Source organism: Tursiops truncatus, chromosome 16, assembly GCF_011762595.2.
Source record: "Tursiops truncatus isolate mTurTru1 chromosome 16, mTurTru1.mat.Y, whole genome shotgun sequence".
Classification (NCBI taxonomy): Eukaryota; Metazoa; Chordata; class Mammalia; order Artiodactyla; family Delphinidae; genus Tursiops; species Tursiops truncatus.
The window spans coordinates 23729447-23748925 of record NC_047049.1 but is presented as its reverse complement, the minus strand read 5'-3'; the positions used below and the strand labels follow the sequence as shown (position 1 = coordinate 23748925).

At 45.6% G+C, this 19479-nt stretch overlaps 1 protein-coding gene across 1 annotated transcript in view; it reads left to right on the top strand.

Moving 5' to 3' along the window:
• SORCS3 (sortilin related VPS10 domain containing receptor 3) overlaps positions 1-19479 on the top strand; it is a 580427-nt gene that overhangs the window by 162347 nt on the left and 398601 nt on the right. Inside the window, exon 2 of the mRNA XM_033842145.2 lies at positions 13700-13767. Within this exon, the coding sequence (XP_033698036.1) occupies positions 13700-13767 (68 nt within the window). The remainder of the gene's footprint in view (positions 1-13699; positions 13768-19479) is intronic.

The window sequence follows — 19479 nt, the reverse complement described above, 5'->3', positions numbered from 1 at the left end:
AGATCTCTTATCTCTTATATTGGGACTGTTGTAATATCCTTCTCACCAGACTCCCTGTTTGTCATCTTCACTGATTCACCCTTCATACCCCTGACAGTTTTGTTTCCAAAATGCAGGTGCCAACTGATTATTCACCTGCTCAAGCACAGTAGACATTTCTATGCTATTTACTGAGTAGAGTTGAAACTCTTTAACCTGATGTGCTAGGCAGAATAGTGTCCTCCCAAAAGATGTCCATGTCCTAATTCCTGGAACCTGTGAATATGTTAGATTGCATAGAAAAGGGGAGATAAGATAGTAGATGGAAATAAGGTTGTAATCAGTTGAGTGTAAGATAAAGTGATTATCCTGGGTTACCTGGCTGGGTCCAGTGTTATCAGAAGGATCCTTAAATGGGAAAAAGGGAGGAAGAAGAGTTGGAGTGATGCAGTGTGAGACTCAACCAATCATTGCTGGCTTTGAAGATGGAAGGGGACCAGGAACCAAGGAATGCACGCAGCCTCTAGAAGCTGGAAAAGGCAAGAAACGGATCCTCCCCTAGAGCCTCCAGGAGGAATGTAGGAATACAGCCCTGCCGACACCTTGATTTTAGCCTTTGAAACCCATTTTGGACTTCTGATCTCCAAAGCTGTAAGATAATACATTTGTGTTGTTTCAGGCCACTTTATTTGCAGTAATCCGTTACATCAGCAATAGAAACTTACACACCTAGTAGTTAAAATCATCATTGTCTTACCCCAGCCTGGGTCTCCATCTCCTTCTCCATGTACCTGAAGCTCTAACCTCTGCAGACCCCAGCCCCACCCCCGACCCCCGCCCCAGGCCTGGAACGTGACAGGCAATTTCAACCTAATTGTGTCTTCTCATGCTGCATCCTTAGCCTGAGAAGGTCGTTGCCTTCTTCACCTACTAAAAATAAGCCAGTTCAAATAGTACCTCTTACAAAAATTTTCATGGAGAGTAATCCTCTACTTCATCCCTGTTAGGGAATCACTCATTTCTGTCATATGTCAACCTTGCTGGGTTACTGTGAGATTCCCATGAGACACTAGGTGAAACGACTTACAACCTGGCGTAAGTCAGAGCGATTCCAGCTTTCACTGAAGGTAGTCGTATAAAGTGTATGTGTCTGGTTGCACCGAAAGTGTCAGGAACATTGTGTCCTTCGTGCCTCCATCCTCCACAGCAATGAGCATGGTGCATCGACCATAAGAGACACTGTGTAGTCATTTGTAGCGTTGAATAGGAGACAGGTTGTGAGAAATGCCAGATCACGGGATTAGATGATGGGTCATTCACTCCACCCTTGTATACAGGGAATCTGGGACATGCTGGGTGCTGTCCCAGGTGCTGAAGATACAGTAGTGAAAAATAGGACAGACGGTTGTGCGGCCCTGAGGCATCTTACAATCTAGTCGAATCCCTGCTCTTGGTCTCTTGCACTGGTAGCTAGCTCCAATCTGGGGATATCTGCTTATCCCTCGAAAATCCACTTGGTTCGGCAGCTACGATGGTTGGGCTGAGAGCTCTTTCAGCTCCTGAGACCTAAGAGGGAGTGATACCCCTTGGCAGGAGTGGCGGAAGGAAGGGGGGTGTGCGTGCCTACAGGCAGGTCCAGTGGAGACGGACCCTGAAATGAAAAGTGGCAAGTGGGTAGGATCGCACACCAGGCAACATGGGCTTGATGAGCCTGTGATCTTCTCGTTGCTGAGGCTGTCAAGGCATGTCCACACAAAGCAAGCACCAGCGCTCAGGGAGTGCTCTAGGCTTTCATCTCTACATCAGTGAGAGGCCTTGTGAGGCTGCTCTGTATTTTCTGAGCTGCCAGTTTTCGTCGCTAAAGAAGTGACGTGCTCCCTCTTGGGACATGGCATTTTCCTACTTGGGTGGGCAAATGACCTGGTTTGCTCAGAGACAAAGCAGGATGGCAGGAACCTAACATATGACGAGGCCTGAGAATGTGCCTGGCACATAAGCCTAATCCTCACAGCAGTGCAGTGAAGGGAACGATATTGGTCTCATTTTCCAGATAAGGCCACGGAGGCCCCATAGGATTAGCCACTTGCCGCAGGTTACGCAGAGAGTAAGTGGCAGAGCCTGGATTCCACACCAAGACTGTCTGCGTTAGAGCTTTTGATCTATTACCAAGGAAACAGATAGCTTATATTTGCCTCTCTGTTGATGAGTATCTCTGGAAGCTTCACACTAGTGGCTTTGGAGCCATGGTTTCATCTTTCGTCTGCTCACACCTGTTTCTGTCCTTGGCCTCCTCATGAGGGTGGTGCTGGTGGTGGTTGGATGGAAGGAATGATGGACATATAGGAGGGTATGAGCTCAGACTCCTAGTTAATGGTACACGTTGAGCTAATTAACTCTGGTTCTGGTGAGCTCTCATCGTGTGGTACAGACACTGGCAGGGAATTCTGAGCAATTTGACACCCCCTCCCCCCTTACTGGGCTGCATGCTACCTAAGTCATTTCCAAGAGATGGCTGTCTCTTTCATTTTCAGTCCCTTAGGGAATGAGAGTGAATGGATTTTTAATTCATTTTTAATGGCTCGTTACACAAAACCAGAACAACCCCCCACCATTCAACAGCCATTTTTCACAAGCTCCTTGTTTCAACAACACTGCGTTTTCATTTCCTTGGTCTGCACTTGCCTTGTTCAGCTACCGCATTCTGCAAAGTACTTTCTTAACAATGGTCGCATTTTAAATAGAGCTACTAAACCTGTTAAATTCTGTATCTCTGATCCCTTCCTTGGATCATGGGGGAACAGCCGTGCCCGTGTTTGGGTTCTGACTCCTACCTCTCCCTAGCTGCATGGCCTGGACGGTTTGCTCGTCTGGACAATGTGGGTAATGCTATCTACCCTTCACTGTGGTTATGCCCATTACCTATGTAATGCACATAGAGCACCAAGCACAGTGCTGGGCACTTTTAGGTGCTCAGCATCTATTAGCATCCCCACCTCTGCCCTTTCTATATTCTTCTCTTGTCTAAATTACTTAATCAAGTCGTGCTTTTGTCTATAGGTGTAATGTTTTCTTTAGTCTACGTCCCATCAGATATAGGTATATATCTTTATCCTCTCTAGACGTCCCTAGAGAATACCAACTCTTGAAAACTTAATGCAGTCATACAAGAAGGTTGCGTTCACCATCTTCCCTCCCTGCCCGTGTGTTCCCTTTATCTTACCCTCTTGTGGACATTCTTGAAGTTCTTTCATACCCATTTTGAATTCTTTCTTCCTAATTTACCTAAAAAAAAGATACCCTTGAAAAACTGTATAAGATATTCCAGAAAGAAGAGGGCTGGGAATTTCCATTCCGCACCCATCTCTTATGACCTTACTTATGCCTCTCATCCTTTATGAGGACAACTTGATCACCCCGGCCCAGACCCATCTTCTCCTTCTTTGAACACCTATAGCAACACTTTCAGTTCATCGAATGTGTCATATCTCTGTTAGTTAATAGGCAGCATGTTAATGAAGAGTGTGATAATACTCTTGGATAATAATGAGAAAAACGAGGTCTGTCCTGAAGGAGCACATCCCCTAATGGTGGAGATGCATAGGCAAAGAGAAAATTATAGTGTAATCTAGTGAGTAGTATACTTGGATGTATGGGCAGCAAGGTAGGGGAGCATGGATTACGGGGGATCCATTCTGTCTTGGAGGACAGGTAAGACACCAGAGTGTTGATGGTATTTGAGCTGGGCCTTAAAGAATGAGATCCTCAGGTGGAGAGTGGGAGAAGGGCTTTCAGAGGAGAGAAAAGAGCTTGTGTGAAAGTGTGGGAGCGTGGAACAAGGAGAAACGTGGGTATTCTGGTGTGGCTAGAATTTAGATGTTATTTTGGGAAAGTAGCTCTAGAAGAGGGTTAAAATGTCAACCGGGGCCAGGTTGAGAAAGATCTTTTATGCTATGCTGAGGAATTTTTTTTTTTTTTTTTTACATCTTTATTGGAGTATAATTGCTTTACAATGGTGAGTTAGTTTCTGCTTTATAACAAAGTGAATCAGTTATACATATACATATGTTCCCATATCTCTTCCCTCTTGCGTCTCCCTCCCTCCCACCCTCCCTATCCCACCCCTCCAGGTGGTCACAAAGCACCGAGCTGATCTCCCTGTTATGCTGAGGAATTTGATCTTAAAGGCGGCCCGAAGCCACTAGAGATTGTTTGGCAGTAGGCAATGGGATTCCGCCTCTGCTTTAGAAAGGTCATTCTGGTGTAAGGATGGAAGAGGGGTGAACGCCAGAAATTAAGTCAGCTAGTTATTTTGAAGGTCTCTGCAGTCATCTAGTAGCTAAATCTGATGGTCCAGTCTTCATCTTTTTTGTCCATGAACTGCCTGCAGCATTTCACACAGCCAATCACTCCTTCCTCCTTGAAATCCATACTCTTCTCGGCTTCCAGAACACATGCTCTCCTGAATTTCCTGTAACCTCACAGATCATTCTGTGTCAGTGAGGGTCCCTGACTCGAGGTATTTCTCAAGAAAAGACGTTGAATGCAGGAACTGATTTACAAGGGTGCCGGCAAGGCTGGAGGAACAAGGAGGAGAAAATATAGTTGCTCAAATTTGGTAACTGCAGAAACTGTTACCCCCTGCCCAGGAGGAGGAAGGGCAGTACGAGAGGCCAAGGGTCTCTCCCACCCAGATTCCTGGGGCCGTGCTGAGCTGCACAAGCCCTTCATTTCACTGAGACCCAGCACCGCTGCGGTTAGTACCACTGGCTCTGTTGCTGCTGTTGTCTTGTCACTCAAAAACAAAGTGTGAGGAGAGGAGCTTTTCCCTTGTCCACATGTCCCCCGAGCGACCCCACCCCAACTGGCAGAATTGGAAGCCAGATGACAGGAGAGTCTTAGAAATACGCTTCTCAGGGTCCTGGTTACCTATGATACTTAGGCAGGAAAGTGGGCCGAGAGTAAACAGCACAGTCTACCCTTTTAGCTACTCTGAGTGTCCATTTCCATCCCCTATTCGTAAGTAGCCTCCTCTCTTCCTGTTGGTTCAGTGGTAGCATGTGAAGCTCAGAAGAGCTGGGTATTAGTTTCAGCTTCCAGTTCAATGGAACAGGTGTTTTTTCTCCGTAGGAACCAAGATTTATCAACAGAGCCGAAAGTTGTGTGGATGTGAAGAAAATACTCTGTGATGGCTTATTGCGAGGAATAATGAGAGGAGCGCTCCCACTTTTGCCCCTTGATTCCCAGACCTTTGTATTTTGGCCATTTACTAGTCGAATCCACATCCTAGAAGACAGCACCACAACCTCATGCAGTGCTGGCTTCTAGCTAGTTGTGTCATTGAATCTTCGGAAGGCCATTCAATCATTGTATCAGGTCATCTGCTTCTGGCGGATGTAGTTTGTGGGAAGACCAGTGAATTCCATGGACAGGCCCATGACAACACTTCATTTGCTGTGAAATGAGTTTCTCTGTTAGAAGCAATTGTGTGGGATATCATGACGGTGAATAAGGCACTCTGAAATGGAAAGATTTTGATTCTAGCGTATTTACCGCAGGCAAGGAAAGCAAGTCCGAGGAGAAGAAATTGCTTCCTCTATGTGATGGGAGGGGGACAGTGCAATCAACTTGCCACCAGGTGCCATGTTGAGGCTCAGCACTGATTTCTGAGGTTGGCAGATGGGGAACTGCAGTGACGATGCCCATGTCAGCCTTGGCGACGGGAAGTCCATGGCAAACATAGGCAAAGCCTCCATCTCTGCCACAGTAGCCACTATACACAGGAGCCCACAGAGCAAGCAGGGGGATCTGGGGAGAAAGGCTTACCGGCCTCAACAGAAGGCCATCGTGTTCATATGCTTATTGAGAGACTCCTCCGTAGTAAGTACCATTTGGTGAGTGTTCGCACAGGACACAGACATTCACTGTGCCAGTTCTGAGAGCTTGAAGCACATGCTGGTTTCTTCTCATTCCCCGATCTCTCAGTGCTGAAACGCCCCAGCTTTCGATTCTTCTCTCTCTACTCTATCCACACTCCATCTCCTGGTGACCTAACCTAGTCTCATGTCTTTAAATACCATCTAATCACTGACAACTCCCCAGTTGAGATTTTTTAGCCTAGACTCTCTGCGCTGAACTCCAGACTCATTTATTCAGCTATTTGACTTCTCCGCTTGAATTCTCTTAGGCATCTCAAACTTAATGTCCAAAGCTAAACTTCTCAGCTTTCCTCCCAACCTCCTTCTCCTACAGTCTCCGTCTCATAAAATGGCAACTCTATGCTTCTAATTACTTAGTCCCAAACTCTGAGGGTCATTTTGGACTATTCTCTTTCCTTCACGCCCTATATCCAATTTGTCAGCAAATCTTGACTCTACCTTCAAAATATCTTCAGATCATGTTTCTTCTCCTGTCCGCGGCTGTTGCTCTGGTCTACCCCATACCATGTTTCACCTGGATGATTACAACAGGATCCTAATTCACTTTTGTCTCCTCGATGCCTCTCTCAACACGGTAACCAGAAGCACCCTGTGAAAACTTAAGTCCTCTAGTAAAATCCTCTAGTAGCTTCTCATCTCACTCAGTAAGAGCCAGTCCTTCACAAGTCCCAGCAAGATCTAAGCCTCCCCAAATTTCCTGGACCTCATCTCCTACTACTCTCCCTGTCTCTCCGCTCCATCCTCATTGGGCTCCTTGCTGTTTCTTGACTATGTCAGGCACGTTCCTGCCTCAGGATCTTTGCATTTGCCTTTTTCTCTGCCTGTAATGTTTATGACCCAGATAGCCACATGGCTTCATCCCTTACCTCATTCAGGGTTTTGCTTGAGTGTCAGTTTTTCACAGAGAACTTTCCTGGGCTCCTTCTACACTGCTTCAGCCTGCACAGCCCTGGACCACGCCTGCATACGAGCACTTGCTCTAAGTGCTGATATGTCCATCATCTAACCCACCATCCTCTGACTACTGTGTCACTTACCTACTTATGTGTTTATCTCCCTTGCCGGAATATAAACTCTATGGGGGCAGAGAAGCTGGTTTGCTGTCTTCACTGCTGAATCCATAGCGCTTGGCCACGAGGAAGCATTCCATACATATTTGCTTAGTGAATGAATGAAAACATTTTGAGGACGATCCAGTGGACCGCAGCACATTTCAGAGGACTTGATGTTTGTCTTGCTAAGTGTGGGATGAGGGTGGACTCAGGGCTCATGCTGAGGTTCTATCTTGAACCACAGAGTTGATGATCTGCCCTTTAAAAAAAACGGGGAACGGGATAACCGGTTTGTGAAATTGCATGCAATGGAACAAGATGACAAAGATGATATTTCTTGTACAATTCCTTGTCCTCTCAGCTAGATTGTAAACTCACGGTGGGCAGGGAGCACCATTTATGTTATTCTGAACTTGGCATATACCTAGCACAGTTCTGGATACCCAGTTGGTGCCCAGACATTGTTAGACTGGGGTCAGTTGGGCTGTGGACTGTAAATATTCAGTTTCTGTTCCCGGGGGGGGGGGTGCCTCATGAAGTGGGAGGAGGGCTCCAGAATTCAGACTCTGCTGAGACTGAAAAATGCACTTTTGTGTACACTCCCCGAGGAGTAGGTTTTAGCATCCTTACTACGTTACCACTGTGAATCACTTTCGGTAAAGAAGGCCACCGTCCATATTCCAATTGGCTGGAAACAAAGAACTATCAGGTAGGGGCAGGAATGAGGTGGTGAGAGGTGAGGGGGACCCGGAGGGGACATGCATAGAGCCCCATGGATTGAAAGGTACCAAGGTTTCAGGAAGGTTTAATGAACTAAAGTAATTTTCCTTCAGAGTAAAATTTTACAGGCACTAAAGGTCCTCATTTCACTGAATGTGCTCACGGGCGAGAGCGTCCCAGTGATTTATGAATTTTCAGATTATGCATTATCCTTTCAGAGGACAGGAATCCCCCAGGGCTTTCTGCTTTGCTTCTAAAGCGGAAGCTGAGTGCGGGAGCCCAGTGAACATGCCGGGTCTGATTTGCAGCCTGCTGTGTTGCAGCTGGGGTCTAGAATGGGTGGGTATTTTTCAGAAGGAGCTTAGCAACGCTAGGATCTGAATCCCCCTCACCCCATCAGATAAGGATGACTTGCAACCCTTGTCTCCTGAAGGGTAATTATCATACTAATCACTCACATTTGCATAGTACAGCTTCTAAAGCAGGTCAGCTTTCCTTATTTGATTCAAATCAAAAATCCTGTGAGGCTGGCAGGGGAAGGAGAATCATTATCCCCATTTTAGGAAACTGGAACAGATACTGAAAATGTTAGTAAGTTGATCAGGCTCACCCAGTAGCATATGGTGATACTGGGTCTTGAGTGCAGCCCTCTAGTTGCAAGTGCTCCATTCTTTCCATGCTGCCGGGCGAGCCCCATCCAGGAGGCAGACGGCTGGACCCAGTGGGTCCTGTCTTCATGAAATGTAAAATCTTCCTAAAGAAGATTATACATTAAGGGAGAGTATACATTTCATGAAGACAGGAGCCATTTCTCTTTTGATCACTTTATCACCACAGATCCTATGCTGTGTTTGGCATAAGGCAGGAATAGAAGAATGAACGGGAGAGGGGATGTGACAAATAAAGACATTAGTTACTGGCATTGTGTGTGTCTAAAGATCAGGCAGGTAGCTGAGGGCTGGCCTGAGCATCTGGGGGCAGCAGAAGACATTAGATGCCTGGGGACAAGAAGATTGGAGGTAGGTGGTCAGCAAGGGCAGCACCAATGGATTTTGTAAGAGGCCAGCCATGTCCCTTATTGTCACCTAATTATATGAGTCGCTTATTACAATACAGTCCCTTAATATATATATATATAATACATATAATATGTGTGTGTATAGATATATATATGAACATACCGTAAGCCTTTTGTTATAATATAGTCATCTAATATACAATATATTGATATTATATATGTAATATATAGTAATATTATATGGTGTATGTTTATACATAGTAAGGCTCTTGTTATAATATAGTCCCTCATTATCACCCTCTTCATGCTTATAAAACTTTTGGTCAGTCCATAGTTGCCTACAGGCTGGGCTTCCTCTGTCCTTCCTGCACGATTCCATTGTCCTTTGTGCCTTCTTTCTCACCCTGGCACGGCCTGACCGTGTCTCCAAGTGGTTGGTGTCCCCATGTGTTGACACTGCACTCAACACATGACTGTTCCAGCCCCTAATGGCCCATTCTGCTCTACCTCTGTGCTGTTTCTTGTAACTGAAATGGCACCCTTCTGCCCTTTTTTCTATCTATTTCTGTCCAGCTAAAATATGAAGGAAAGAAAGAAAGACAGGGAGGAAGGGAGGGTTAAAGAGAGAGGCCAGACAGGCAAGGGAGTAAGTCTCCATTTCTCTGTCTCCAAATTCTTCATACTTCAAGTTTTGGCTCATGTAATCTTTCCTTCATGAAGACTTTGCCGACCACATTTTCTGGACTTAACTGCTTCCTCCTTTCAACTCTTATCTCACATTATCTGCACCTCTCAGATACACTTATCATCTCATCCCTTCTTTTACTGTCATTCATTTATAATTCATTCAGTGGACCTTATATAGCACCTGCCGTGTGTCAGGTGTTGTGCTAGGCATTGGGGATGCAGAGTTGAATGAGACCTGATTTTTTAGCTCAAAGAGGTCACAATCTAACAGACAAGACAGACATATGGAGAAGTCACGTTAATCCAGTTTGATAAAAGCTATAAGAGGTGTATGAACAAATGCTCTTCCAGAGAATATGTCTGATGCCAGTTTACAGTTATATGTGCCTATACAGAGGAGCTCTTATATACGTGGCTTTACTCCGTGTGTACACCTGTATGTGTGGCTTATATTAAGAGAGAACTGCTATTTACTCATGAATTATTCCAATTTATTTTCATTTCTCCTGCTGTCTAAAATCCCCCTAGGATTTGTAGCCTGTTGGTCAAAGAGAAACTTTTTGACAAAGCTTATTTGACAAACCTGGATCTCCCAACAGTTTGTCTAGTTATTTCCTCATTACACATCTCTGTTTCCTATTTCTTTCTCCAAGAACAAAGAAAACAAAAGTTACCTTCACCCCTGGGCCTTGAGCTCTGTATCTTTCCCCGATTCCCAGCGTTTAGCAGATGTCTTTCTAATTCACATAAGAGGAGCTCAGTAAATGTTTGTGGAATTCATGAGTGAGTGATAAACTCCTTGAGAGCAAGGATGTGCCCACCTCTCGGTTTGCCTGCTCATTGCCTTGCACACAAAAAGCTCACATAAACATTTGCCGAATGCAGGAGCATTGCATCAGAGCGGAACAAGCATGCTGGAGTCTCATAGCCCTGGGTGGGAATGCTGGCTCTGTCTCTTGCTAGTTGTGTGCTTTGGGGAGCAAATTGCTTAAGTCTTAGGACTCACTTTCCTCATCTGTAAAATGCAGATGCTGTATTACATCTGCTCAATCTCAGAAGTGTGTTGTGAGGACTGAGAAGCACCCAGTGTAGTATTTAGCACATAGTAAGGGTTCGATTAATGTTTGGTCCCTGCTTTTCCTTCTTTGAATTTGAGTGCCAACACTCATCTGGGGGCATCTGCTGGAGAGGAGTCAAGTCAGGCTTTGCTGTGGCTCCCAGGGTAGCTCCTCCATCCTTCCTGCATCCTTCCTGCATCCTTCCTGCATCCTTCCTCCATCCTTCCTGCATCCTTCCTGCATCCTTCCTGCATCCTTCCTGCATCCTTCCTCATCTATCCACTGGTGATTCTTTGGTCACACTCACATTTCTCATTCTCGTCTGAGTCCTTGCCCAGCAGCCCAGGGCTTGTTAGTGGGTTTAGTGCATCTGCTTTCAGTTTTCTGCCCTGGTAATCCCTTCTTCCTGGTGGCCTTTGGAAGGCTCTGAATGGTGAGAGAAGCCAGAGGTTGACAGGCTTTCTTTCAATCTTGGTTTTCTTTGCTAGGCACAGAATATCTTAAGGCTAAAGGTTACATGATCGTGTCTTCATTATTGTCCTTCTTTGCTGGCTCCAGGGGAAAGGTAGCTTCCAGCCCCAATTCTCAGTGTTTGGACCTTTCCTCTGGGGAATGTTGGGGTGATTTTGTGGAGACATCTTCCTTATGCATCTCCTATGGCCTGCTTTCTTTGTAAAGTCCACTCGATTTAAAGGCAAAGATGCTTTTAGAGATCAGGATTCCACCATAGTGGAAGGGTGGTGTCACTGCTGCATGGAGTTGGGAGAGGAATCATGGTGTGGTGGAGTCTTTCTCAAAGCGTGATCCTCTAATAGCTACAGGAAGGTTTCTGGACCCTCCCCAGGATCCACCAAGTCAAACTTGCTGGGAATGGGACCAGGGAATCTGCATGTAGCAGGCTCCCCAGTGACTGTTAGTCTCCAACTTTGCTCATGGAATGGGAAGAACTGTGCCCTGGGCACTTGGTCAAGGCCACACATTGTTGGGACTTGAACTTGAGTCGTCTCCTCTCTCTGTGTCTCAGTTTCCTCATCTGTAAAATGAAGGTAATAGACTAGATTAACACCATCCCCTTCTGAAGACTATGCTTTACTGCTGAAACACCATTATCTTTCATTGACTCAAAAATGATGATTTGATTTGAGAAGATGGAAGGAAGGAGAGTGATCCAGGCCTTGGGTAAGGAGACACAGACACGTGAGAAGTGCTCTGCATTTTTTAGGGGTTTTCCAGACCCAGTTGTTTGTTAGGCAATCAGTTAAGTGACCTCTAACCCCCAACATCTCTTGCTTCTTTCTTTGTGGGCTTTGCACTTTTTTGAGATTGTTTGATGTCCCTGAAGGCTTGATGTTGGGAGACAGTGAAGTCGTCGTAGTTGCTCCTGCAGATTCTAGATGGGTGTTCCGATCTGTTTCTAGAAGAGCATAGCTTTGAGTTTCTTTGTCTAGATTTTGGGATGGTCTGCACATAGGCACCCATGTTTTTACATAGGGACTGTGAAAGAATGACTTCGTCAATGAAAGAAGTAAAATGAAGAGAAGTCTGGTGTGTATGTATGTGTATGTGTTTGTATTAATTTAACAAATAGGAATTATCAGCACATTGCTATTTGGTTGGAGAAGGTTTGGATAAGTCTTGTCTTCATTAGCCCCTGAATTTTACAAGTGAGGAAACTCGCTATTAATGGGAGAGGCATGGATCACTGAGTGACCATGGAGAACAATGCTTTACAAAGGATACATGCTCCTTGCAGTTGTGCTATGCTAATAGGACAGGTAGCTTGGTGCCTTGGTACCTATTCTTCTGTTCTACAAATAGCCACGTCATTGATGTTCTTCTTTGCTTGGCTGTTTCTTGCCAACCTACTACTCCGCATCACAGGACACAATCTGAGAGAAGACGTGAGAATCATCCAGTCATGGCCCTGCAGAGAAGTTGAATGTTGCAAGTCAGCTTTTCCAGGGATTCTCTTTGACCCATAATGGATCATATCCTGGCCTCTAATTTTTTCTTAGTTTACATAAAAGAGGTGGAAATGGTACTGACTGACCTCATGGGGTGCTGGATGAGAATAAATCTCAAAGTGAGTGTTTTGTCGTCGGTTAAATGCCACAAAAACGTTCAATATAATGGCTGATTATTTTTCTTTAATCTTAAATGGTTACCTAGAATGGGAAAGTCCCATCTTGGTAGCAGAAATTCATTATCTCGGAAAGAGTTTAATGGGTGCTGTGCAAATGAACTGGAGGAAGTTAAATTGTGGAAGGCGAAGGAGCTGAGAAAAGTGAAATGAGTTGTGCATTAAATTTAGATAAACACAATTATGTGTAACTGGATTATCATGCGTGCAGGCAGACACTGTATATTAGGCACCTGTGTTTTGATTAAAATCGATTCAGGTGCCTGCGCTTAGCATCCTGGTAGATATGGGGTTGTTCCTAAGCCACGGTCTGGGCGCACGAGGCATAGGCAGGGAAACGTTTGAGGTCCAGGTTCCCAGCTGGAGAAGTTAAAAGGGCCTGGGACCAGCCTGGCCAATGGAAGATCATTTCAGAAAACTGCTAACCCTATTACAGGCTGTCCAGCTCTTTGACACATACAGCTTTCCTTCTGGGTTTCTTAGTTTCAACTGGAGTCACGAAAGTGGTCCTGGAGTCCGGTGGAGTCTAATGACCTGCTTACTCCATGGGTGGGACATGGTAGAAGGCAGGTGGCGTCAGAGACTGTTGGGGGCTGGGCTTGCCTGTCATTCAAGCTTTTATGGCTTTGAGGCCCTGTGATGGGAACACAGAATCTCTTTGAACCTCTCTGTAGACACAGAATCAGGCCCAGTTCTTTCTTAGCCTCTTAGGTCTACATCTGTAAGTCAAAGTCATCTGCAGATCAAAAGCAAGCCCATCCTCTGATCTCTGGGTGGCCACACGTGTGAACAGAGCCAGCTGGCCTGTGCCTGACCTTGAAGGAGGACAGATGTGGAGAAACAACTGTCAGTACCCAGTTAATTCCTGTTGACATGTTTTATTTCAAATGCAAAGCATTGTCGGGATTAAAATAAATGCTACCAGTTACGGGGGAGCATTAAATTAATAATTTTTTTCCCCTTGCTTGATCCTATAATACCCCTCAACTCCACAGATAAATTCTAAGCCCTCCACTGGGTGATTTGAGATGAACTGTACATTGTTACGCAAACTAAAGCCGGCTTCCTTTTTCTTCTTCTCCTCTGCCCTCCTCCTCACCCCCTCTCAGGTTATACTTATCCTGACGAAGCTGTATGACTTCAACCTGGGAAGCGTGACAGAGAGCTCACTTTGGAGGTAAGTGGGTTAGAGATTCTTACCTGGCTACTCGGGTTCAGCTCACGTGAGGAATGCCAGCTAAGCAGTTGGAGAGCTTGTTTTGAAAGGAGCAGAAGATGGTCCTCCTCCTGGATGCCCCCTTTAATGCCCTGGGTGGCACTGGTGGCCTCCATCTGCAGATTCCTTAGCACTCTGCTATCTCCCGTGGGGTCTGTCACATATTCTCCCTGGCACTGTGGTTGTTTCTGCGTTCCTGCAGCATCTCCTTTGACTGGATAAACACAAATGTGGGTAGAGAGATCAGAGCATGCCTGGGGAAAGTGGAGGCCGTGGATAAGGGAGCGTGCTGTAGGAGGGATGCTGGCCTTGGCATGAGTCTAGGCCCAAGGACTGTTTCTTGTCCTTTGTGCCTGTAAGATGCTATGATTCTTGAGAAGCCCATGAATCTGGGAATAGACACATGTGGGAATCAGGCCCGTGTGATGACGTTTGTGGTCCCAAGCCTTCGTGGGCTTCTTCATCCATAAAATAATATTAAAAAATATATTTTACAACTGTACTGGTGTAAAGACAAATATATTAATACTGTATGTTAAAACTTGTTTTCAGCCTAAAATATTCATTTTTTTTGTTTGTGGCTTTAAAAGAAATGACAGCACTTTTGTGAACCCTAGGCTCTGTGTCCATGTGCCTGCAGGATAAATCAGCCCTGACGGAAGGCTGGGACGGGGAGAAGGATGTGGGTGGATTAAGTCAGAGAGGGCTTTCACAAAGCTGTGAACCCCGCAGTCTCTCTGGCTAGGGGACGCCGCACACTCACTCTTCCGTATACCTCCTCACGTGCAAGTTCACGGTCGCCGCCACGCTGCTGGCAGTCACACAGGGCACCAGCAAGTTTCATCAGCCACTCTGAGTCAGCGCTTCATGCTCTGTGCTTATTACCTCCATGGGCCTCAAGAGGGCTGCGTATCCATTCCATTTGCTCTGCCACTTGTAAACACTGGGGAGAACACTGTCACGAAAGGCCATTCATTTGGCTGTCTTCATCCCAGCGCCAGTCCTGAGGGTCTGCTGGGGTTTTGGAGCAGGGGGGTCTGGGGCGTGAGTATCAGCACGCCTGGCTGCTTCTTCATCTGATCTGTTTGCGGAGAATCAGCCAGAGCCTCTCTCCCAGGGAGGGGAGCAGTCACAGCATCTATTAAATATTTGGGGTTAATTGCTCATATCGATGGAGGCCTGCCTCCATTTGCACAGGATGTCCAAAACCTAATTTTGCTGCTCAGTGAAAACCGGCAGAGGTATAAGGAACCAGGTGCCTTCCGTAGATGAAAGCATGCCTGTTTCCACTCACGTGGGTCTCCTGGGGACTTAGAGCCTCAGAAACCATCCTCTGAGGCCCTGTCACAGGGATGTGGTGGTGAGCCTTTAAGCCTGACTCCAGTGCTGTCTGCTTGGTGCAAATAATGAAACCAGAAAAGCTCACGCTTACAATGGGAAACAGCTGTACCTAGCAGCCCATGTTATAGGAAAGGTTTGCTAGTTTTAAAGGTGGACCAGGCAAAACCATGGGGCCGAAGCCAGGTGCTTAATGCCCGTAAGTGACAGAGTGTGTGCCCCACAGTCATAAGAGCCAGGGTATTCACTAGTGTGTGTCAAGGACAGCAGATGGCCAAGTGGCCCTAAGGGCACCCTGATGTCCCATTGCCGGGTTTCAAATCACAGCTTGTCCACCCAAAGAGCTCTGTGGCTTTGGGCACTTTACCTAACCTCTCTGAATCAGCTTCCCAGGGCTGCCGTAATCAAGGACCACAGGCTGGGTGGCTTCAAACAGCGGAAATGTATTCTCTCCCAGTCTGGAGGCCACAAGTCTGAAATCAAGGCATCTTTAGGGCCACCCTCCTTCTGGGGGCTCTAAGGAGAACCCTTCGTTGCCTCTTCCTGCTTCTGGTGTCTGTCGGTGTTCCTTGGGGCTGCATTACTCCACTCTCTGCCTTTATCATCTTCTCTGTGTCTGTGTCTTCTCCCCTTCTGTCCCTTAGAAGAACACTTGCCATTGGAGTTAGGGCCCAGCCGGATAATCCAAGATGCTCTCATTTCCAGATCCTTACATCTGCAAAGACACTTTTTCGAAGATGGTCCCATTGCAGGTTTTGGGGGTTAGGACATATTTGGAATGGGGGCTGCCATTCAACCTACTTCACTCTCTTAAGTCTCAATTTCCCTGAATGTAAATTGGAGATAGTACAGATCCTACCTTTGCTCCAGACACAGTGTCCTTGCTGTTACTTGAACCAGCCAGCCTCTTCCCCGGAGCCCTTACACTCAGCTCTTTCCTGGGTCTGAGCTCTCTTCTTGCAGGGAGCAGGGCACACCCTCACTTCCCTCCTCTCTGCTCACCTCATCAGTGAGGCCTTTGCCTGAGGACTTGGCATTCCATCACTTGGCTGCATTTTCCTCCTTAGTACCTGTCACCCTCTAGCTGCTAAATATTTACTTATTGATTTATTTATATTCTACTTACACCCAGTAGCATCTAAGCTTGTAGTGAGAGATAATTTTTCCATTTTAATTCAGTGCTGTATCCTCAACACCTAGGACGGCATCTGGCACACAGGAGGTACTTGATAAGTGTTTGCTTGATGAATAAATTCATGGATGGGTTGCAAGGATTAAATGAAATAGTAAATGTACAAACATTTAGGACAGTTACCCACATGTGGGAAGTGCTCAGTTAATTATAATAATTAATGACTATTATAACCCTGTGTGTTTGTATAGTTTAGTTTGTAAGGATCCACTAATGCAGGGATCCATGGGCTGGAAATTGTAGGGCACCAAAGGGATGTATTCTGCGCCATCTGGGAATTAGCACAGATCTTTGGGGGGATGGCAGGGGGTAGGGAGGGGAGAAGAGTGATTTATAATGTTGTTCCTTCTGCTGATTGGGGGGAATTGGAATAGCAATGGCTACCTGGTCAAAGACATTCTTTTGTAGAAAAAGTTCTCTGAGCTGGGTGCTGGAATTATGGGCAGGATGCGATTTGGCAAATGGAAAGTGGAAAAATGCCCCTTGCACAGGGCAAAGTCCAGGCAAGGCTGGGCTGCAGGAGATAAGGTGGCCCGGGAAGGAGGCAGGGGAAGCAGCTGGGTGTTGGACCAGGTAGGGAGGGTGGGGGGACTCATCGAGTTCACAGAAGGGGTCAAATCAAAGGCAGTTACTCAGAGCATAGATTATCGATAACAGAGTATGTATGGTGTGACCTTTCAGGGATTTGAGAACAACTGGGGGCTATGATAGGCTTTCCCTCTGGATAAATGTTATGTGGATGTATTTTTGTGTCGTGATTCAGAGGGTTCACAGGTCTGATAAAGCCCAGCTTAGGAACCCCTGCAGAGGGTGTGATTGAGGAAAGGGACTGCCCCTAAACTTTGTGGGAATTATCCAACTTCCTGGGGCCTCACAGGGTGACTTCTTACTTTTTATTGTCTTCCCTACTCATCCCCTAAAGATCTGTGCCCTTGTCCTCTTTTCTATATTGCTAATGATGTCTTTTACAGGTAGAGCCTAGAGCACTATGGTCTTCCTTACTAATACAGTGAGCAGAGAAGAGAAGCTAAATTAAACACACACCCTTTCATTTTTGTGATTCAGTCCAACATGCCTAGCCAAGTTGAAATTGAATTTGGTGATTCTTCTTCAATTTTCTGTACAGCAGAGGCGCCTGGAGCAACAGCTGTCATGACAAGATGATGCTCCCTGCCAGGTTACAGTATGACATAATTATTTGTCTCACTGAATTAAGAATTGAAAAGCCATCTACTTCTAAATAGACAAAAGACTGTTTAAAGGCATTCTATAGTGTAGCAGTAGCGTGTGCCCTTGTGACCCTCTTTCTGGAACTCCTAGGTGCCAGTATACTGGGGGTGGTCAAAATTTTTTCTCTCCACCCACACAAGGATGGTTGCGTAAATTGGTCACCTAGCACAACCGTCTGTTGGCATCCGTTAGTCAAAGGACATTTTACATATAGGATGTCAAGCTTGTAGAATTAATGAGGTTGGGGACTGACTTTTTGAAAAGACCCAGAGCTTCGCTTTCAGGGTGTTTTCAGTCCATAGTGTGTCAAGCCTGGAGGCTGTCCATCCGTCAGGAGTGATACTGGAGACTGACTCTGTTAGATTTTGTAGAAGCCTGACCCCAGGAGGAGAGATGGGTCAAGGTCGGGAGGCTCAGCATCAACCAGTTGCCTCCTATTCAAAGTATTGAAAAGTGAAAGCTCTGGGACTGATGTCCTGGGTTCAAGTCCACACTCCTCCACTGAGCCACTAAGTGACCTTGAGCATGTTTCTTCGCCTCTCTGTGCCTCCATTTCCTTATCTGTACAGTGAGGGTGATACTCGCACCTACCACGTAAAGTTGTGAGTCTTCATTGAAATAAAATATGTAAACTGCCTAGAAAAGTACCTGACATGCAGCGCCCATGTGGGAGATGCTCAAGGAGAGTTAGTTGTCATCATATGATCCATGAGTCATTGAGCTGCTTCTCTCTGCTAGTTCCTTTACCTGAGCTGTCTTGTTCTATCTTTTGCAAGAAACTTGAGAGTCGAATATCACTGGCCCCAATTTACAGATGGGAACATTGAGCATTACAGAGGTTAAACAACTTGCCCTGGATCATGGAGCTAACAAGTAGGGGGATCCTACTGACTCCTGAGTCTGTGCTCATTCTACCCTGTGTGCTGTGTCTGATGTTGGGTGAGAGTGGATATATGAACTCCTTCAGAATAAGAGATCTTTTTTTTTTTTTTTTTTTAATGGGTAGGAGAATGGGATGACATGGAAAGTGGGAGAGGGAGAAATTCCCAGAGTGGGAAAATTGCTCTAGAGTGGTTGGGCTGGGATTTCGACTTCTAGGTTAAAACATTCCTTCTGCAATTAAGATGGGTGCTCTGTGGAAATCTGTCCACAGAAATAGAAGAGGCACCACAAGAGGCTTCTACCAGCCTCCTGAGGACAGTTGTGCTGATATCTTTAGGAGGGTGGGGTGCAGAACATACCTAGAGTCCTTAGCACGTGGTGCCTGGAAATGATACGTTTCTATTGAGAGAATGTTCCGGAGTCTTCTCCTTTTTGTTTTGTTTTTTGTTTTTAATTAATTTTTATTGGAGTATAGTTGCTTTACAATGTTGTGTTAGTTTCTCCTTTACAGCAAAGTGAATCAGCTATACGTAAACATATATCCTCTCTTTTTTGGATTTCTTCTAGTCCAGCACTGTCTGATTAGAAATATATGGGAGCCACATAATTTTCCAGCAGTCAATAATGTGAAAAGAAACAGTGGAGATTAATTTTATTAATAAATTTTCTTTAACTGGGTTAAATAGAGCTATCATTTCAATAGACAATTAATAAAAATAATTAATGGGCTATTTTGCCTTAGGTTTTTTTTTTGTAGTAAGTCTTTGAAATCCAATGTTTCACACTTAAGGGCATATCTCAGTTTGGACCGGCCACATTTTGAGTGTTTAATGTTAGTTAAATATGGCTAGTGGATACCATAGTGCCCAGTGGAGGTCTAGTAACCTGTCTCTCACATATTTTCAGTTCATTTGGGGGGGATGGTAACTTTTTTCACCATAGAAATGCGTATCTGTTTTATCAAAGGACAAGAGGGAAAAAATTCCACCGGTTCTGGAAGCCAATTATTTTATAATGTTATGGTACTGGGA